Here is a 20,084-nt window from a genome sequence, read left to right as displayed (position 1 = left end):
TCCTGTGGCATATCAGACTTCTGCTTCCCTCATTTCATAATATCATCACTCCTTGTGCTGCCCACTGCAGGGGGGTTGGAACCAGATGATCTTCAAGGTCCCATCCAACCCAAATCATTCTGTGATTATACAAAGCCTTTTCAAGCTCTGGAAGTGGATGTCATTTTCAAGGGGGAATAGGAGATGCCTCCTAAAACTGTTCTTCCTATTTGAAGGAGTTGGTAGTATTTTTTTAAGAGGATGTTGAAGCAGGACACACGCCTTTACTAGACTCCTGTCTCTAATTCTTACTTTTGTAAAGACTACATGTGGTGCCCAACGAGACATCAGCCCTGTATCAGGTGTTAGCACTGTGGTGGCTGTTTCCACCTTGTTAGGAGTATCTCAAAATGTTCACAGAGCTGTCACCCTCCTTTATCACATCATTCACCCCACCCATGAAATTAGAACTTCAAACCCTATGCTGCCAATTCCCCTAGCCTTCTGCTCCACACTGCTCCTCATTCCAAGCTACATCCTTCCTTGCCAGACCATCAGCCTCCTCAGGCCTACTACTCCCTTCCCATGTGGCAGCTGTGAATGACAAACATCCAGCGTTCAGCATCCAAACATGAACATCTCAGGAATCCTCTCTGCTTTTGGTAAGCCTCCTGCCCATCCCCAAGCACTTGCTGTATCCAAGCTGTGCAGGTTCCTCAATGAGCACAGCTGCCTCCCATATGCTCTGGACTGCACGGGAAAGCCAGACCAGCTTCCATAGCTTGAGCTAACAGGCAGGATACTTGAGCTATTGCCAATGAAACAGCCCTACAAGATGAATCCTCCTTGGGATGCAAGAGGTTTGGACTCCAATCCCTAGTTAGATGCCTGTTTAGGGATTTCACTCACCAGTATGAATGCACAAATCTTACAAAAGGGCCACCAGAGGCTGTGTACACCTTGAGCATAAGGTCTGGCAGGAGATGCTGGCTCGATTTGTACCTCCAGATGCCGGAGGTGGACAGTAAGATCAGTCCCTGCAGTGTGAGCCCCTGACACCATGCCAAAGGAGGAAAAGGGACAGGGAACCTGCAGTGTTCCAATATCCCTGCACTTGCTGCAACCCCTACAGCGAAGTATTGGCAGACACTGGATTTAGCATTTTAGTTGAGGATGGGAAGGCACCAATTATTACAAAAGGAGTTCAGGTGTGAATCTATCTCAAGATACAAACACTGCTCATCATCCTCAGCCACAGAACATAAATAGCTGGAAAAATTTCATGTCTGAAGTCCAAGGTCTGCTAACATCAATCAGCAGCACACCCTGATTTTTGGTGCCATGATTATACTCTCCCTAAGCAGAAGTGGGGGAGCCTAGAAGATACCAGTTATGGGCCTAAGACCCTTCCTCTACTAATCTATGACAAAGGTTTTGTGGACATTTATGTTGTTGCTTTGTTGGAGTTTTCTATACTTCAGTCACACCAGCAAGGCATATGATTTACTAATTTTTCATTCTGGCTCACTGAATACTGTTATCTATCTTGAATTTAATAAAGGTATTTCAGTCTTCTGGAGAACCTTATTCTTACTACTTCTTCTGAAGTATGCATATTTTATTGAAACTTAGAGCCAAACCATAGTTTAATTCTGTAATTATCTTCTTTAATTCACATCAAAAGCTGAACGTCAGTCAACAACAAATGAATTCTCAGGAGCAAACCTAACTCCCTGAAGATGAAGCAACCATCAGAAAATAATTTACACTAAACAAGCTGAAAAAAAACCCACCACAATACACAGGTTAGAACAAATTTGTAGTTGCACTTTATTTATCAATGAAAATCTACCTTAAGAACACAAAATCAAATTTGGTAACCCAATACATTGGATTAGAGAAAGCTTCAAGCCTTTAAGCACAAGCCAGAAGTCACAGTCTCAAAGGAGAGTTTCAGAGGCCAAAGCAATACACTGGAACAAAGTAGTATCTTTTTGTGGAGACATGCTCCCTTGCACCATTAGCGTGGTTTTGGGTGCAGCAGGTTTCTTTAGCTGTCAGTTATAAAAAGAAGCTTTTGTATTTGTTTTATAGTTAGGTTTGTTGCATTGCTTACATAGGCCCTGGATTAATGGAGAAAACAGGCAAGTTAAAAGCCCTTGCCTGCTCAGTTACTACCAACAGACAATTTACATTGTGGTAAAGCTAGCTTTATTTAAATGAGGTTCAGACAAGAAGTAACTTTACATATTATTAACAGCTTTGGAGCTACAAACGTAAGAATCAGATTACACAGGTCATGCTTTTGTTATTTCACCTGCTGCAGTTATTGCAATATGGCTTAAGGTACATAGGTATACAGTTTATACAAATTCAGCCAAGTTTGCACTTGTGAGGTGGTGTTAAGAGCATCATTACCTTGCAAGCCAACCTAAACGTGTGGAAATCAACCTAGGTTTTTGGAATTGCCCAAAGCTATGGGGGAAAGCTGCCGCTAGTGGTGGACAGAGACAGACTGGATTGTTTGAAACCACATTGTTTGGCTTTAAATATTTATATCATTCGCTCTGAGGTAAGGAAAAATCTTTTGATGCTTCCACACAGGGCAGCTACCAGATGGTGCAATCACACCAGTGCAATCAGTCACATCGCTTGCTGGACATGCAGCCCTGAGGAGAGGCCAGCACCTGCCGTAACAAGAGCATTTGCACACTAAAGTTGACTTTAAAATAAATTACTATACAGGTATGAGCGTGAGCTATTGTTCAACTCGATGGGCATTGGCTTCACAACGTGCGATCTGTAACCTTCACTGCAGAAATCAGAGCTGAAAGTACTGACTTGTACCCCTTGTTTGATTTTAATGTAAACAACAAAGGAGAGGATCAATTCCTGTTGGGGACAGACATCCCAGGACTCTCAGTCTTGGGGCTTCTAAGCATCTTTTTATCACCCTGCTCATTCTAGTCTCAGGGGTTGTCAGTTCAATCCACCTTTCATGAAGGTTTTTAAGACCTCAGTACCCCAAAGATCTCATCAGCTTTTTGCAATTCAAGGCAGAACTCATTACCAAGTCCTCTTCCTCTTTCCTACTCCTGTCTCAGAAAAGACAGGATTGTCTGGAGTGGGGAGAATTTCAGAGAATGGTGTGGTGGGAAAACAGTTCAGGCAGGGGTTGGAAAAGGAGGAAGTGTGTATGCAGGAAAGATGTCAGACAATGTAGAGCAGGGAAAGGCTTTGGGTTGGATGGGGCAGATGTGACCAGAAATGATCAGAGCTTGGAATGAGAGGGGCAAGGTACAAAGGCAGTGGCACAAGAACAAGGTGACAGTGAAATGGTGTCTGGAGGGTCCTCAGAAACCAGGAAGGGCTGCAAGTAAAAGTGAGCAGTGGGTCAGGTCAGGGCTCTCCTTTGGTCATTGGAAGTATCATTGTTCTACATTAAAATCAGAACTGGGTTTAGGATATACATATAAATATTCAAAGCAAGACAGCCAAATTTTATGAGAGATTTTACAGGGGGAAAAAACCTGGAACAATAAATAGGAAACTACATGTTACCAATTTCCACTGCAATAGTATCAATTGCCTCTCCAGGCTACTCTACAATATTCATTTAAGGGAATGCCTAAACAGTACAGAAGTATCATTGCTCTACATTAAAATCAGAACTGGGTTTAAGACATACATATAAATATTCAATACATTACAGTCCAGTCCTGAGACCTGAAGTCTGGAACAACAGAGGAAGGGTATTTTCCATCTCCTTTCAAGCCACACTGTAGAAATAATTTCGGACTACATCAGGCCTGCACAAATACAACTGAAAGATGGACAGAGATACCTGAATGGGACTGAAAGGCAGCAAACTTGAGCACCTTGCTCAACAATTTGTGCGTGATCCAGTACCTGCTGTTTGACAGACATATCCAGAAGTCTCATGTGTTCTCATCAGTCAGCCCCTCTCTTCCCCCTCACACACAAGCTGAGTAGCACCTACAGCCACTCACAGGTCAGATCAAGGCAGCTAGAAAAGATGTGAGGGGTGTGAGAGACTGCAGAAAGAAGGAAGGGGGGTTCAGGGACGAGTGAAGGGATTCAAGGAGATTGGACAGACAGAACACACATTAAATGAGGGGACAATAATAACTGTGGCAAAAATTCTAGCGGTCTGCCCAGTCACTCAGTGGTGCATCTCCAGTCTTAATGAATTGTTTTGAGCAGAGACAAATGACATTCAAATGGAACACAGATACGGACACAGCCAATATTAAAGGCATTGTTTTTTTAACACAAATGGCAAGGCGAGGTCTTCAAAAGAACAGATGTTAACATCCAAGAATAAAGGGTAGTGAATAAAGCTCCTGGTTCTGTGGCAGGATTGTCAGTTGTTCTCTAGGACTGGCATCTCTCCAAATGCCATACGGATGCTTAGCACATCTGAAAGAAAGATGACAATAAAAAAGATTTAGTAATGACAACTTACTTTCTCAAGAATATCTTTTCCCAAGCAGTTCTCAGAGATAAAGGTCTTATGACTTAGTGAAGAAAGTGCAGTATACACCCTAGGAAAAGATTATACTTAAAATTTCTGATTCAAATTCCTCTGAAGTGCGAAGAGCTTTGTACGTGAGGTACTCCAGGTTTACCATGGAAGGCAATACTCACATCCTTTAGGATTTTAAAACGACCTTTGTTACAAAGTGTGTTTGCATATTAAATCCCATACATTAAATGTGTCATGTGAGTTCCTACCTAGGAAAACTGGTAAGTACATTTTCTACCTCCCAGAAATATCGCACCAAAATATAGGCCCAGTCCAAGGCCACTGAAGTGAGGGTAGCCCTTCAGCAAAATAATTAAAAACAAGGCAAACCACCACACATTAGAGAGAACAGCTTAGAGATCCTCAGAACTACCTTAGAAAAAGAAATAAATTACTTATAAATAAATAAATAAATAAATAAAAAATGCTACTTACATTCAAGGCGTCAGAGCCACCGAGTTCTGACTTTGTCTATCACAAGACGTTCCTTCTTGGCAACTGTCATCCTCCCACATTTGTGTTTTCCCATCTTCCACTGGTGGGTGATACGGTTGTTCTTCACTTTCTCTGCACGTCTGCGGTCCTGTATGTTGGTCTGAGATTTCTGTAATGTACCCAACCTCTTTTTCCCTTAATTTTGGTGCATGTATCTCTAGGGTGTCTTTGGTTGAATCTTCTGAAATACTTTGTTCTAGTGCTGGTTTCTGAAGTCTCACACTTCCCCTTGAAATGTCTTCAGGGCTTGTCACAACTGTTGAAGAATTCTGACTTTGTCCATCTTGCAGCATCTCAGAAGTTAAAGGCATGTCCTTTGTTTTTTCCACAGCTGCATGAATTTCTGCAGACTCAGTTAAGGTAGCAGTTTTCACTATTTCTGGTTGCTTGAGCTCCTGTTCTTTACTTCTTAGCTCTTCCTCTTTTACTGGAAGCTGTTGATCTACCTGCATACTTCCCAGAAGTTCAGGTACGATCGTATCTGATGGGCTTTTCCCTATGGAGTTAATGCTCTGCTCTGACTCAAGGGCAGCCAACTCTTCTGTTTCTGCAAGTTTGTGAACAGCTGACTGGATGGCATTCAATACAACTTTGGTACTCTGGGACTCTATAATCACAGACTGAACAACGTGCTTCTGAAATTCCGGATGGCTGGGAGACAGACTGTGACTGGAAGGAATACCATTGTGTTCGGCTTGCCCAGTGCTCTGGGGCATCTCTCCCTCCTCTGACACTCCGTTCATGGAAGCACAAGTTACTCTAGGCTTGGGTGCCTCCACACTACCAAGCTCTGCAGTCTCATAGCCTGAACAGTCAAGAGTAGAAACTGGGACCTCTTCAGAAGCCATTTGCTCTGGTGTGGTTGCCAAGGGCTGTACAGTTTTGGCTGTCATGTCTGCGGGTGTCGCAGTTTCTGCCATGACGTGCTCTCCACCTGCTGCAGCTGCTGGAGCCACAGGTGTTTTCAGAGCCCCGGAGCTTTCAGCCTGTGGGGAGGCTGAGTCAGAGCCTTCCTCTTGCTGGACAGCAGTTGAACATTCATCATGTCTCACAGCTTCCCGTTTTCCATCTTCAAATACTTCTTTGGCTCCTTCCATCAATTGCTCATTTTTCTTATCCTCTTTCTGGAAGCCTTGACAGTTCAAGGTTTCTACAAGTTCTTGTTGTTTTCCCACAGTCTCTTTTCCAGCCAAGTTGCTAAGTGTTTCACATTTCTTAGGATATGTATCAGCAATAACAGCACTTCCATTTTCAACAATCTCTGGGCATGCTGATGCTAAATCAGATGTCCCATCTGCTTCAATCTGCACAGGAGCCTCAGCAAAAGTGGAAGTGCTCTCCAGCCACATTTCAGATTTGAGCACAGCTCCTTCCACTTTGCCACCTTTGATTTCATCACTCTTGGAGTGGGTTTCAGTGCATTGTGGCTCTAGGATGGGCACAGAGTCCACAGCTGCTTCTGAGCCAACTGTTTTTGAAGGAAGGGCAGAGGTTTTTCCCTTGCTCTGCAGTGGAACCTCAGGAACAGTGACTTCTGTGCTTTTTACTCCATTGAGCACAGCATCTTCCTCTCTCAAGGCAGGTGTCCTGCTAGGAACTCCTTCAGTACAAACTGGCTCTTCTGAGTCAGGAACGCCATCTTGTTTTTCATTTTTAGCAGGGACCACAGTGACAACTGCTTCTGCGCACTCTGGTCCCACAGTGAGCATTCTGCCCTCTCCTTCAAGCTGCACAGCCTCTTCAGCTGTAAGCCCCAAGGATGAGATTTCATCCTCTGTCTTGTCCTGAACCTGTGGAGAATTGCAAGAGATCTGTGAAAAAGCATACAAGCAGGGAGTGACCAGCAATGTTCTAGGTGAAAAACCACAACACTCAAAAGGGCAAGAGTTGTAGGAAGAGCACAAGGTGATGTCACAGAGATTAGTGGCTCACCAAGACCCCAGCCTGTGTTGCTTCTGAGGACATGTAGCTCATTAAACACAGGGCAGCCTTAAAATTAATTAAAGGAAGGGACAGCTGGCAGCATGTGAAACAAAGATTAAGCCAGGAAGATGAGGAGGTAGGGAAGAAGGTAGGAATGTGCCAGCCGCAGTAACTGCGGCATTTAGAGCTGGAGGTAGTGGTGGTGTTTCATGTCCTCCCTTTGCAGAGCTACCTCAGCTTCACCTGTATTTCTGCCTACAACTGAAAACAACATCCACTGTGTGTGGTGTCACACGGATCACATCTGTATCTTAGGTGCTCAGTGCTTCAGTCACTCTGTGAAGTGCAGGAGCCCTAATGGCAACCTTTTCAGTATCTCTGGATCCATGCACACCATCTCCTACTCCATTTCTGCAGGCATTGCATCCACCCCACCCTGCACACAAGCTTCAGTGCCTGCTGCTTCTAGGTATCTGTGTGTCTCTCACTGGAAATGAACTTCAGTTGTCTCAGGCAGCACAAGGAAGGTCCTTGACAGTAATATACCCACAGCCTGGTTCTAAACTAGGTATAGTATCTAACACTTGCTGACTTTTTCTTTGACAAATCAACCTTTGTGTTATATGCAATACTTACTGCAGGTTTTACTTCTGGAGCACATTTATCTCTTGTCTCATCCAGTGTCAATTCTGTTATGGGCAGTTTCTCTTGTTCTGAAGGCTCCTGCTTTGCAAACAGCTCTTCCTTGGGAGTGATGGCTTTGATGCTGTGAAACTCTCTGTCATGTGATAAAGGTTCCTCTATTGTCCTCTGCACTTCATTTATTTCTTTATGGTCTTCTACAACTGCTTTTTCATATGCCTGACACTGGCTTTCATCTCTCAATACCTCTACATTTTCACGTCCTTCTGTGCTTTCTTCCATCGGAGAAGGTATTTCACTTTTCTCTGAGCCTTCAGGTAAAACACTCTCTTCAACTCTGTTTTGGCCCTGAATGGTCCCTGCACTTTGCTGGGGCTGGGGGCCATCCTCTTTGTGTTCTTTTTCCAAGGACTGCTCAAGCAAAACAGTTTCCTGGCCTACAATATTCCCATCTTTCGCATCGCCTTTCACTTCTGACTCCGGTCCCTGTACTGTTGTAATTATAGTTTCTGTCACGGCTCTTTCACTAACCAGCTGTGCTACATCTGATTTTACTCTTTCAGCAACTTCATGAAGAACTTTTTGTGTCTGCTTGTCCAAGTCTTTCAAATTTTGTTCAGTGGCCTCTACTTCTTGAACAGGTGTAGCTTCCTCTGTAGTATCTGGGGTTTCTAACAACTGTGAAACAGCAGAAACCATCTCAGTTGTCTCCTCGGCAAGGGACACTTCCATTGTTTCTTCAGCACAGGAAGCTTCTGCTGTCTCCAGAGCAGTCACTGCTTCTGAGGTTAGCTCCAGCTCACTTGCTGTGGTGTCATCACTTACATCCTTTCTAGTCTCTGGCACTGTCTTAGCAGCTACCACTGCATCCTCCACAGTAACACCCAGTTCAGCCGTTTTTCGAGTTTCTTTCTCTTCCTCTTCTCTTGCTTGCTCAATGCACTCTGTCAGAGCAGCAGATATCCACGATGGTGACCTTTCCTCAATGCTGCTCACTGCCCTTTCCTCTTCCACAACAGAAACAGCAACTGCATGCACCAGCCCTCCAGATCCTTGCTCCATTCTTAGGGTCTCCTCTAACTTTTCTGCTCTCTCTTCCTCTGAGGTGCCTTCTCTCATCGCTTCAGCATCCTTCACACGTTGGGCTTCCATTTTCTCCTGTTCTGCTGCTTCATATTCAGATAAAGGAACAACAGCTGGAATATCAGAATCTTCTTCAGCTGTTTCTGTCATGTCTTCTCTTGCTTGTTTAAGATGAGCTGGTTCTGCCTTTCCATCTGACTTTTTCTTCCTGCGTCCAGGCATCAGTTTTCTAAATGGAACCCACGATTCATCTTTTCCAGGCTCACCATCCGATGTTGAATGCTCCAGGCTAGATCCCACAACAGAGTCTTCGGTCTTCTCTTCCATTCTGGTTTTAGATCTCCGTCTTGGAGTAACTAACCTTTTAAATGATTCCCATGTTGAAATACCTTCACTTTCAGATGGGCTTCCAGCTTGTTCTGGGGAAGAATTCCCCTGTCCTTGATCACTCTCTTGAGAGCTGGTAAGAACTGCATCTGTTGCTGTCTCTTTGCTCTGTCCAGACTCTTCTACTTTTTGGCTTTCCTCATCAGATGATGATGACTTCCTGGCTCTCTTCTTTGAAGAACCTACACATATAAAAGCTTCCCAGGACACAGAGGTGTCAACCTTTCTTTTAGGCTCTTCTGTAATTTTCTCTGGCTTCTGGTCAATCCCATTTTCTTTTATTTCTTCCTGATTTTCATCAACAACATTTTCAGTTGCAGATACTGCAACACTCTTTGTCTTATCAATTTCTTCTTCTTTATCGCTTTCAGAAGGCCGCCTGACACGTTTCTTGGGAGTCACCATCTTTTTAAATGATGCCCAAGGTGTAACAGTTTCTCTTTTTCGCTCTGCATCTGGAATTGTGGCATCTTCATTTTCAGTGACCTGCATTCCATCTGCAGGTTTTTCTAAAGAGGGAATTTCATTCATCTCCTCAGGAGAAGAAGCAGAACTCTCCCCCTTTTGTTCCTCTGGGCTGTCTGGGGAATCTGATAAGTGCTGAATTGGTTCACCCTGTTCCCCTGACTTAGATTCTTCTCTTTTACCTTTCTGCTTCTTTCCAGACAGTTTCTTCAACCCAGTACCTGTAAAGAGTTTCTTTAAAGGGCTGCCTTGTAGTTTAGTCTTTTCTTGAGAAGACAGGAGTTCCGCTTCATTTGTGATACCTTCTGGAGGCCTCTTTTCAGCTGCCTCTTCAGAAGTTATTTCCATGGTTGTTTCATCTGGTTTGTCAGCATCAATTGTATCGGTGCCAGGTATTCCCTGTAGTCCTTCATCAGTGGGTTTAACTGACTGTTGATGATCCTCTGCGTCAACTGAATGTTCAGAAGTAGAAAAGGACTTCAATTCAGGAGCACTCAGAGTTGACTTTGTTTCATGTTCTTTGCTTTCTTTCTTCTCTGTGGTTCTATCCAGAGCTTCTCCCTGTGCAACATCTTCTGCTGTGGGTGACATTTTCAATTCTGCTTCCTCTGTTTTTTCATCCAATGCCTCTTTCCCGAGTAGAGCGGGTTTATTGCCTTCTCTTCCTTCCGATTTTTTAAGCTGTTCACTAGAAACTTCCATTGCCAGAGATCCTGTTTCAAGTGTCTCTTCAGAGGCTATTTCAGTTCTGTCATCTATTTCACACTTTTCCATGGACTCCAGTTTTTCTCCCACAGGCAGGACTTCTGAGGATGTTTTCAATTCTCCATTCACACTGTCAGTGACAAGAGGTACCACTGACTTTGTTTTTAGTGGTTTCTCTGTCACCTCATTTTCTTTCTCTCCTTCTTCAGTTTTTTCTTCCTCTTTACCAAGATCTTCTGAGACTTCCACCAGTTTTCTTTCTTGATCATCTTCATCTTTTTTTCCCTCTGCACTTTCTTTTACAGCTACTGCTGCTAGGTCCTCTTTTTGTCCCTGCTCATCATGCTTGACCACCTCTTCCTTTTCACTTCCTTCTACTCCTATGGCTGCCACAGTCTTTTCTGACTCCCGCATTTCACCTTCAGTTTGCTCCTTCTCCTGTGCTTCAGTAGTTACTGCTGTCACAGTCCTCACTTCATCTTGCTTCTCAGACTCAGGTTTCTCCTCCTTTTCACTGGTTTCAGTTGTTAATGTTGTCCCCTCTTTTTCTTGCTCCTCTTCTTTCACAGGAGACTGTTGTTCATCTTCTTTAGGCTTCCTAAAACTCTTCTTTTTTCTAAATCCAGTCCATCCTTGAGTAAAAAGTTTTCTTAATGGCGATGCAGTTTCAGTGGCTAAGGCAGCTGGCTGAGAACAAATCTCATTTGCTTCTGGTATTTTAGGAGATTCATCTTCTGTTTTTTCATTTTTCAGTGTATCTTTGGTATTGTCTTCTGCAGAGAGTACATCCTCAGGCACTGCTGTTTCTTCTGAGACGACTTCTTTTTGATCATCAGCTCCTTCAGGGGCCTGTGTTTCCTTTTTTACAGTAAGCAGCTGAACTGGTTCCGATTTTCCTGTCTTTTCCTTCTTCACAGTGAACCTGAACCCAACAAATCTAAAAACCTTTTTAAAACCTAAATCATAAGACTGTGGCTCTGACACCTGGTCATCTGCAGCTTCTTCCAAAGCCGGCAACTGCTTAATTGAATGAGCATCCTCTTTCTCAGCATCTACACCATCCTTGGTGCTTGAGTCAGATGGAATTGTCTCCATAGTTTCAGAGTCTTCCTTCAAAGTTACACTGGAATGTTCTGTTTGTCCAACTGTTTAAACAACAACAAAACCCCAGTTAATTCCTTTCTCAATTTAATGTTATATTATACCTTTATATAACATAATACAAAAAAGATACTAGTACCTTTTTAAGAACTAGGTTTTGTTCTATCATTACTATAATTATTTTCCTTCTTTGTATCACTGTACAATTCTTCCCAACGTTTATTTGCAAATGCACCTTTCAAGCTTATATTCTCTTATTCTATTCCCTGATTTTGCAGTTCTTTTTGTGTGGTTTGTTTGCTTTGTGGTTTTTTTTGGTTTTTTTTTTTTACTTTAAGGCAAACTTAAAGTAAGAAAAAAAAAATATTTCCATCACAAACTATACAGAATAATATATGCAATTATTCCTGAAGCAACGCTCAATAAACATTTCCATGCAGACAGACACATCTGAGGAAACCCAACGAGCAAAAAAACCCTGCAAATAAACAAAACAAAACAAAAAAGCCTGTTGACCTAAAATGATGACAAAAAGAGACAGTTTATTTTACAGCTCTGTCCCTAAAGAATAATAAGATGTGAAAACGCCCACGGAAAATTACCTGTTTTTCTGAAAACCCCTACAAAACAGTTACACATCTACAGCAAGTCCATGCTGCTTAAAATGAATGAGGTTGTTACTATACAAGAAGGTAAAATCCTCCACTGCTCACATGTCAGTTTGCATTATCTTTCCTTTGAGGACAGTTCCTTCAGGTCACTGGCAATCCCCCTCTCAGTCTTGCTGGGACAATTTAAGTATTACTGCTCCCTCTGGCCATGAACTACTCAAGTTCACAGACTGGCATGTAAATTAAATCTATGGCATATTCAAGACACCAAATGACTCTTGGGCTTGGATACTGCCGGGATTTCAGTTTAATATTATTCTTGACCCTTGATTTCGTGCAACAGGTTTAAGTGCAAGGCCATGAAGGAACGTACTCTTCTCTCTGACCAAACTTGTCGGAGTGCCAAGATTAAAAAATAAAATTATTCAGAAAGATTCAATGTTGAACAGCAACGCTCTAGAAGAAGGCATGGTCCCTTTCTTTTAAGCTGTATATGCGCTACTTCAATGCCCAGAGGCAGGAGGAGAACGCTTTAAAAAGTATGTGATCATCAAATTCCCTGAAGTGATTTGGTTTTTATTTGAACCACCTTTAAGTTGTCTCTGATTCTGCAGCTGGCGCTGCTTTGCTGGAACACCTGATCTCCAGAGGTCCCTCACAGCCTCTTGCCTGATTCCCCCTTTAGGAAGGGCTGCTTCTTCAGAAGCACACAGACAATGCGGTCTAGGTAAGGCTGGAACTAACTACACAATAAGCAAAACAAAATCTACAAGGATACTGGCTCCTAATTACTATGTAGAGGGCAAATCATGTTTCACTATCAGCAGCCTACTTCTTGTTATTTCTCAGTCAATATAAGCAAAGCTTTTTGTTTTTTCCTTTATCTAACAGTTTAATATTATTTGCCTCAATTGTTAACTCCTAATTCAATTAAAAGCCTGACCCCTGCTAGCATGCTAACTCCCTGAACATTTTAGACCAGAGATGTGTGAACTGAGCCATTTTAAGAGGGAGAATGGTAAGACAAAAGAGACATTTTTCTAAAGAAGCCAGAATTTTTAGTCCATTGGTAATATACCTCTTGCAAACACCAGAACACTCCACAAGCAAAACAACTCTTATCAACCAAACATTACATTTTGTTTATTTAGTTGTATGTTGAGACTGTGCAAGGATAAAGTCAGGGAACCAACTTTTGTATCTGTGTTCATTTATTCCTAGGTCTGGAAATAAAGTCCTTGTCATTTCCATAAAATTATGTAATTTAACAGAAAACTGTCTAAGGCTTAATGGGAATTCACAAAGTTAGAGGCACTTCTTCAAAGACTATCTTCAAAACATCACATATTTTGCAATTATTTAGTAACAGGTACTTTAATATACTCTTCAGCTTGTTTACACTATAAATGATTCTTCTGGCTTAACCAGCTATGAAGCTAAACACTGATCATTTAACATTGAATAAAAATTTGCTCATGAGCCAGGCTTCTTAGCACCTCTGCGGCAAACAAGGTCTATAGAGTCTTTCTGTTTGTCTCAGCCCTGCATTAATGCCAATGTGCTTATGTGCTTACTCTTGTTAGTCACAGGAAGATCTCCATGAGTTAGATAAAGGTAGACTGAAATACAGGGCTGAGAGCAAGTGGGGAATGCTGGGTATAAGTGGGAAGGAGCAGAAGTGCAGGAAGGCAGAAGGGAGTGGAGAAGTCAGAAGGCACTTGGGACTGCTGAGCAGCCAGAGACATAGATTTGTATGGGCTCACCTTTCATCTTGCAAACACTCCCTAGGAATGCATGCCCCTTCATTATCAAAAATCCTGAGTTTTAAAAAAAATTGTAAATAGATGACATTTCTTTTTTTTATTTATTCCTAAATTTGGTGTTTAGTGTAAATTCAGTGTTTAAGGTGAGTTTCAGGTATTAGAGATAAATGGGATTACTGTAAGAGAGGAATGATAAAGAATATTAATAAATGAGGCACTCCATTTCCAAAGAGAGATAAGATGTAAAACTAGTATATAAATGCATCTCTTAATATTTAAGATAGCATTCAAAGGGTTTTTGCTTATTGAGTTTATAAAATGATGTGTTTATAACACCCTAGGATAAAGACTATGTCTCTCTAAAATGTTCTGCAGGTGAAAAGAGCTGTGACTCTGCAGGTAGGGGTATGCATTAAGATAGCAAATGCAAACATAAAAATAGAGAACAGAGAGTTTAGATGCAGTGATAAGCTTTCAAAACTATTACATCAAGCTGACAGTAATTAGGTCTTCCTTGTGAGTCCGTCCAGCAGACACCTTACCTTGCAACACTTCACTAAACACAGTGCAAAAGGAAGAAATAACAGAAATATTGACCTACTGACAGACACTAACACCAGTCTGAAGTGGCAGCTATGCTACAACCCATCACACTTCCATCTCTCCCTCATGGTGCACAGAGGATACACTTACAGACCTAGCTCAAGCACTACCCCTTCAATTTCACAAAAGGATTTAACCTGTTCAGAAGGTATTCCATCTGCAAGATAACATTCCAGTGTCAGCTGTTAAGTGACCTTACTGCTGTTGCACCCAGTCTCTACTTTGTCTCCTCCTTTAGCATTTTAAAACCCTGGAAGATTCTTTAAAAATGAAATTCTGATGCCCTTCCTCAGCATTTGAGGAGAGAGGTGCCATTCAGGAAATTTGCCTCCATGTTGCCAGGAGTCTGCCACTGTTTTGTGACAAGACTCCAGTGCCACGAATATCCAAGCTGTACTTTTCACAACATATACACCCGGAACTTAATATTTAGCAGTTGGATTCTATATTGAAGTTTTTATTAATGACACTGCAGTGCCCAAACACTGTCAGTGCAATTCTGAACGCAAAGCAAACTGTGAGCAGCTCCACTTGGAAAGGTTTGGAAGTTACTTACACAAGGCATTGTCAGTCAGAGTTCTGTAGCATGTCACTACCACAGGTGTTCTGGCAAGACAACCAGCACTTTCTGAATTAATTCATTGATTTTGAAAGCACCTTTAAGAAACACCAGACAGACTCATCAAAACAGCTACCAGAAATCAAAACAAAACAAATAATAGTAAAATACTGATAGGAATAACATTTCCTTAGGTCTCTCGTGAGCAGGGCTGTACTTTACCAGCCATGTGCTAGCCAAGGAACAGAATACAACAAAAATATACCTAGAGGAGGCGATAAAGATCAGGCGTGATATCATAAAATTGATACACTTTGCTGTTTAAATCTACTGTGGCTAAGGACCAACACTGAAAGTCTATTTTAACTGCTTACACACCAGCTAACCTTTCAAACATTTTTAATTGACTCAAGGTGCTGCCTGTGTTTTAATAACCACAAGTGTTCTGTTTTATTCTGAAAGAAACTTTCAAAACTGACAGTCTAAAGGATTCAAAGGTGCTTGATTTCACAATTTCATAGGTACTTAGTCCATGGTAAGAATTTATTTCTATTTTATCAGGAGCATGCTGATCAGATGTTGGAAAATTAGTATTTTCAGAATGACTGAATTCCTGTCTCATCCCATTAAAAATAAAATGAATAAATAAAACTCTTCTTTTTGCAGTCTGACAGACATTGTTGGCAGTGCAACCTAACTGCTCCCAGCTCTCATCTCTCTTCAAAAGTGAAAACGTGTTTCTCCCCTGGTAGCTGCCAAAGAGTTTTAAAAAAGCACTCTGACTGCAAGAGTTAAATCCACAGCACTTCATGTGCTCGAAGTCAACCATCTCAACATCTGGAGTTGGTTGACTTTTCCCCCTAAGGATTTGCAGCACGGCGCTGGATTTTTTCCATGAATTCCCAACATTCTCAATCTCTCAGATGAATGTGACACACACACCCTGCGCCCACCTCACAAACTCCTCTGGCCGCTGCAAGGCTCCAGAGGACTTTGTGCTGTTTTCATTTATTCAGTGTTTAGGGCCAAATTGTGCTTTTGGTCACATACACAATTCTCTCACTACGTTCACATGAGCAAAAGCAAATGCTGCAGCCATGAGGCTGAAGGCGTATTTTACAAGAATTTGCCTCCATTGTGTCTAGATTTGCTACAAATACAACATACAAAAGAAAAAAAAAAACCACAAACAAACAACAAGCCACCAGCTACTGCTCTAAAATTCATATGACACAAAGAGAAGGCAGTTAAAAGAAAATCTGAACCAAGCTTGTATTTGTCAAATGCCGTTTTCTCTTAACTGCACAATTCTTCTAATTATCATTAGAAACATTGAATGACAATGAAAGGATAAAAACTCATACAGGTGAGTAATTAAAAACCAAAGCACATCTTGAAATTACAGTATCTATGAAAAACCTACTCTGAACAGATTTATTTAGAATGAAGTAGCTGTTTGGAATTACTTGTGAAATTGAGCACTTTAGCATTAAAAAAAAAAAAAAAGAAAACCTATCTGTGCTTTTAAGTTTCCATTGCAGAGTGTATGAACTGGGCATTATACCTCAAATTCTGATTCTTTTAATCACAAGTTTCAGAAGGTTTGGTTTAATGAATCAAACACGCTACTCACTTCGCAGTAACAAAATAACACAGAAATATGATTGTGTTATCCTTCCAACAATTTAATTTTTTTTAACTACGACTGTGACATTGCGGCTTCTTAGCAATGTATTTTTCACAAATTCTTCCTTCCTTTCCCTACTATACACCGTATTTATTTCCACTTCAATGTACAAACAGTTCTTCCATAGAAAACACATACTATGTCCTTCTCCCTTCTATTCACTGAATTATTTCTAAGGACTGACTTGCCATGTTCATCACAGGGAGCAAGTTCTTTCAGAATAATTACATAATGGGAGAGGATTTACAGAGATTTTTGCATGCCAAATCTCACCGTGCATCCACACAATTCATGAGCTTTTCAAGCATGATGCTATTTCAAAGCTTTTGAAACAAGAACTATTCAGTCTTCAGTTCTCTGGTACTGCAGTGGCAACTGAAGAGTTATGTTTAAAAATCTCACATACTTTTGTGTTCATTTTTAAAAACGGAAAAAAAGGAAAAAGCTGCAAAATATCTATTATTTTCCATGGCTTAGAGCTCCTTTAGAAAGCAAAAGTAGCATCCCCAGAAAATGACATCATAGAAAAGTAACTGAAACAAACAAACAAACCCAAACGCACAATCATTTCCACTGTGTTGCTGTATCATTCTAATATTCCTCAAAAATCTTTATTCAGAAGATTTTGATTTAGCTGTACTTTTCTGCTCCAACCCAGAGCTTCTCAAATTCCAATTCTGAGCCCAGCTTCTCAAATTCCAGCAGGAAAAGTTATGTATTTCATCTATTCAAGATTAAGATATTTCTTTTTTCATTTCAGTGTTTCAACAAACAGCACTAAAAATCAGAAAACAGTATAGTTCTTTAAAAACAAACAGAAGACTTTTAAAGACAGAACGGCCATTAGCTATGGCTTGGATACAGTTGCTGTAGTTAAAAATTCTTCATTAAATACGCTCACAATAATAAACTGCTCTCAGACCAGCACAGCTGCTCTGGTTGGGAACCAAACCAGCACGCTACAAATATTTATGAAATTTCATGGTTAGACATGCTGTCCACATCTCACATTCAGTGACTTGGTTCTGCTTCTTAAAATAAAGTTCATTCACCAAGCGTAAGATAGATGCAACCCTAGCACTTGGGTATTTGAGGGGAAAAAAAATTCATTGCTCCATTAGCAACAAGGATGGGATAAGCAATACGGGCCTAAAAGCTGGGACATTTTTGAGAACCCCTAATGATTAATGAACAATGAAAAGCAGATTGAATTTTTTTCTTTATCAACACGACCACAAAGACTAATGTAAACATCACAAACTCACCACAAAGGAGATGAAGCTGCATCTGCACTAATTAGACACATGACAGCTTAATACACTCCTGCATACCAACAAGCAGAGGTACTCTGTCCCTTCCAAGAAATGGTAACACATACTACACGCTTAATGCGGTTCTTGCAAAATGCACTATAGAAGCAGCTGTGCTGCAGTGAAAATCCAAGGTTCTTCCACAGGAATTATTAAATAAGGAAAACCTCAAATGATCAAACTGTGCAAACCTATAAAGACATTGCTTTTGAAAAACAGTTTAACCTTTAATTGCTAAAAATAAAAGGAAATAAAAAAAATAGAGAACCCTTGAGGAAAAAGTCTCAGCATGTGATAAGCTCATTAAACATAGAGTTTAATGAAAACCCTATTGTAAACAGCAGTAGGATATCTCCTCCACTACTCACTGATTCAAATCACGTACAGTCCTCCCCAGAGCCCGCTCCAAATGGAGCCGCACTTCTACAGGCTTTGTTGTTGACATGTATTGTAAAGTTAAAGTATTTTGCATGAATAAACTCCCCCTATTTGTTGAACTCGTTCACTGGCTCTAGCAAACAATATACAAGAGAGTAATTATTAATACAGTGAAAAAGATTTCCTAGATAGCTAGAGCCATACATCATCTGAGAGAAATTCCGATGCAAATTAGCTATCTTTAGGAGAAAAACACAAAATAAACGGGTTTGTTTGAACTTCATAATGCCACTTTGTCTCCCAGAGAAAGACATACGTTTGTCCAAACCCAGCACTGCACGATAATGTTTTTTTCTTTTAATTCTTTGCTCCTCCAAAACTCATCTTTTCAGAAAGCCCAATTAGTTTACAGTATTAGCTCTCAGCTTCAGTGGCTTGTGTGCTAATTCCTCAAGTAAGATGTGTGGAGTTCAGCACACACAGCATGGAATTTTTGGTACTGCAGGCTGGGAACCCGCTGCTCCCCATACACACAGACACTCCCTTGCCACGGTGCTAATCCCCTCTGAATTTTGCTTCATTAAGATAAAACAGCAATGGAGTAACAGCTTCATTTCTCTCATGCAAGTATTTTTACAACATATAAACGATGCTAGTCCTCCAATTTCACCAAGTTTACCTCTTAAGGTATTTTACTGCCTTACTGCTTGATTAATGTCAAATAGCATCATCAGTGCGATCGCTACCTTTTTTTCTGTTCCTCAATTTCGGATACCAGGTCATAGCCCCGTCCTGCAGAAAAACACCCAGTTAGCACCTCCACATTCATAAAGCCTCGGATCACATCGAACGTCCGATTGAGGCGGTATGAGACTTCCTGAAGTCTCAGCAACCTTCGCTTGGAAGAGGTTCTCACTGAGATAAAAATACTTAAGCCAGACCTTTTAACTCGTAACGCCCTGCCAGGAAATCCAGAGTCTGTAACCCTGGGGGCTCGGGGCCCCGGAGGCTCTCCGGCAGCGGAGCACCGCCGCAGCCCCGCGATGCTGCTGAGCCCAGAGAGAGCCAACCGCCTTACCCGCCACCGTCACTGTCCCCAGCATGGCTGAAGCCACACTGACACCACGAACCCCCTTCTCCGAGGTTCCTCCCAGGGGCGCGGGGCAGCCCCAGCCGACGGCAGCGAGAGAGGCGGACGGGCGGCAGCGGCGCTTCCACCCCCCGGCACCGGGCTGGCCGGACGAATGGACGGCTGACGGAGAGGCTGCCTGATGGAACTCTGCCTGTCGGAGGGCTGGCTGGCTCTGCCCCGCGCCCCACGGCCGCTCCCCGCGGCCCGGACAGCCCTGGGCCCCGCCCGGGACCGCCCCCAGCCCGCCCGGCTCTTCCCACCGCTGGCCGGCACAAGCGTGGTGCCTCAAAGGCTCCGTCTCGGAACTGCCGCTTCGAGCCTTTATCTCCCTCTGTCCCGAAGGGAAGAGGCGCCGGCTGCCGCTTTCGAACCAGGCGCCCGCTTCAGTTCCCGCTGTCGTAATGCCTTCCCGATGCAGCTTCCCACAAAGCATCCAGACCCAGCCTCAAAAGATGCTGGTTAAAACCCCAAGGATTTTACCCCTCATAAACAAAACCATACAAAACACTTCTGTTTTTCCACACCGAAATATCTGTGCCTTTGCCTGTTACTGTAGGGTTGGTTTATTTTTTTTTGTTTTGTTTTCATTTGTTTGGAGGGGTTTTTAAATTGGCATTCTCTACAACCTAATTACTTATAAATTGCGTCAAATTCTGCTGTCAAGAGTTTCATAAACGTGTTACTCCAGATACTTGTAGTATATTAATTTAATGCT

General features: G+C 42.0%; 1 protein-coding gene across 3 annotated transcripts; it reads right to left on the bottom strand.

Annotated features, from left to right (window-relative positions):
- Positions 1-1,785: 1,785 nt before the first annotated feature.
- Positions 1,786-19,548, bottom strand: AKAP12 (A-kinase anchoring protein 12). 3 transcript variants are annotated; one of them, XM_042016442.1, is made up of 5 exons: positions 19,316-19,548; positions 18,984-19,029; positions 7,580-11,370; positions 4,961-6,810; positions 1,786-4,419 (listed from the first exon to the last, which is right to left on the bottom strand). In XM_042016442.1, the coding sequence occupies exons 2-4, from the start codon at positions 19,018-19,020 to the stop codon at positions 4,963-4,965; spliced, it is 5,676 nt and encodes a 1,891-aa protein (XP_041872376.1). In that variant the 5' UTR covers positions 19,021-19,029; positions 19,316-19,548; the 3' UTR covers positions 1,786-4,419; positions 4,961-4,962. The 3 variants fall into 3 exon arrangements, with proteins under 3 accessions (XP_041872376.1, XP_041872377.1, XP_041872378.1); XM_042016443.1 differs by lacking the exon at positions 18,984-19,029; XM_042016444.1 differs by lacking the exons at positions 18,984-19,029; positions 19,316-19,548 and adding an exon at positions 14,860-14,940.
- Between the last annotated feature and the right edge of the window lie 536 nt (positions 19,549-20,084).

The sequence above is a fragment of the Corvus kubaryi genome, unplaced genomic scaffold (assembly GCF_017639235.1).
Source record: "Corvus kubaryi isolate FWS band 111438036 unplaced genomic scaffold, C.kubaryi_AGA036_p1.0 split3-73, whole genome shotgun sequence".
NCBI lineage: Eukaryota > Metazoa > Chordata > Aves > Passeriformes > Corvidae > Corvus > Corvus kubaryi.
This window is presented reverse-complemented; position numbering and strand designations above follow the sequence as displayed.

Bases quoted from the DNA above. Each gene is read 5' to 3' on its own strand.
- AKAP12 (XM_042016442.1), bottom strand. From the start codon at position 19,020: ATGACCTGGTATCCGAAATTGAGGAACAGAAAAAAAG. The intron at 11,371-18,983 runs GTAGCGATCGCA...TTGTTTAAACAG, and splicing joins ATTGAGGAACAGAAAAAAAG to TTGGACAAACAGAACATTCC. The intron at 6,811-7,579 runs GTAAGTATTGCA...AATTCTCCACAG, and splicing joins CTCCAGAAGTAAAACCTGCA to GTTCAGGACAAGACAGAGGA.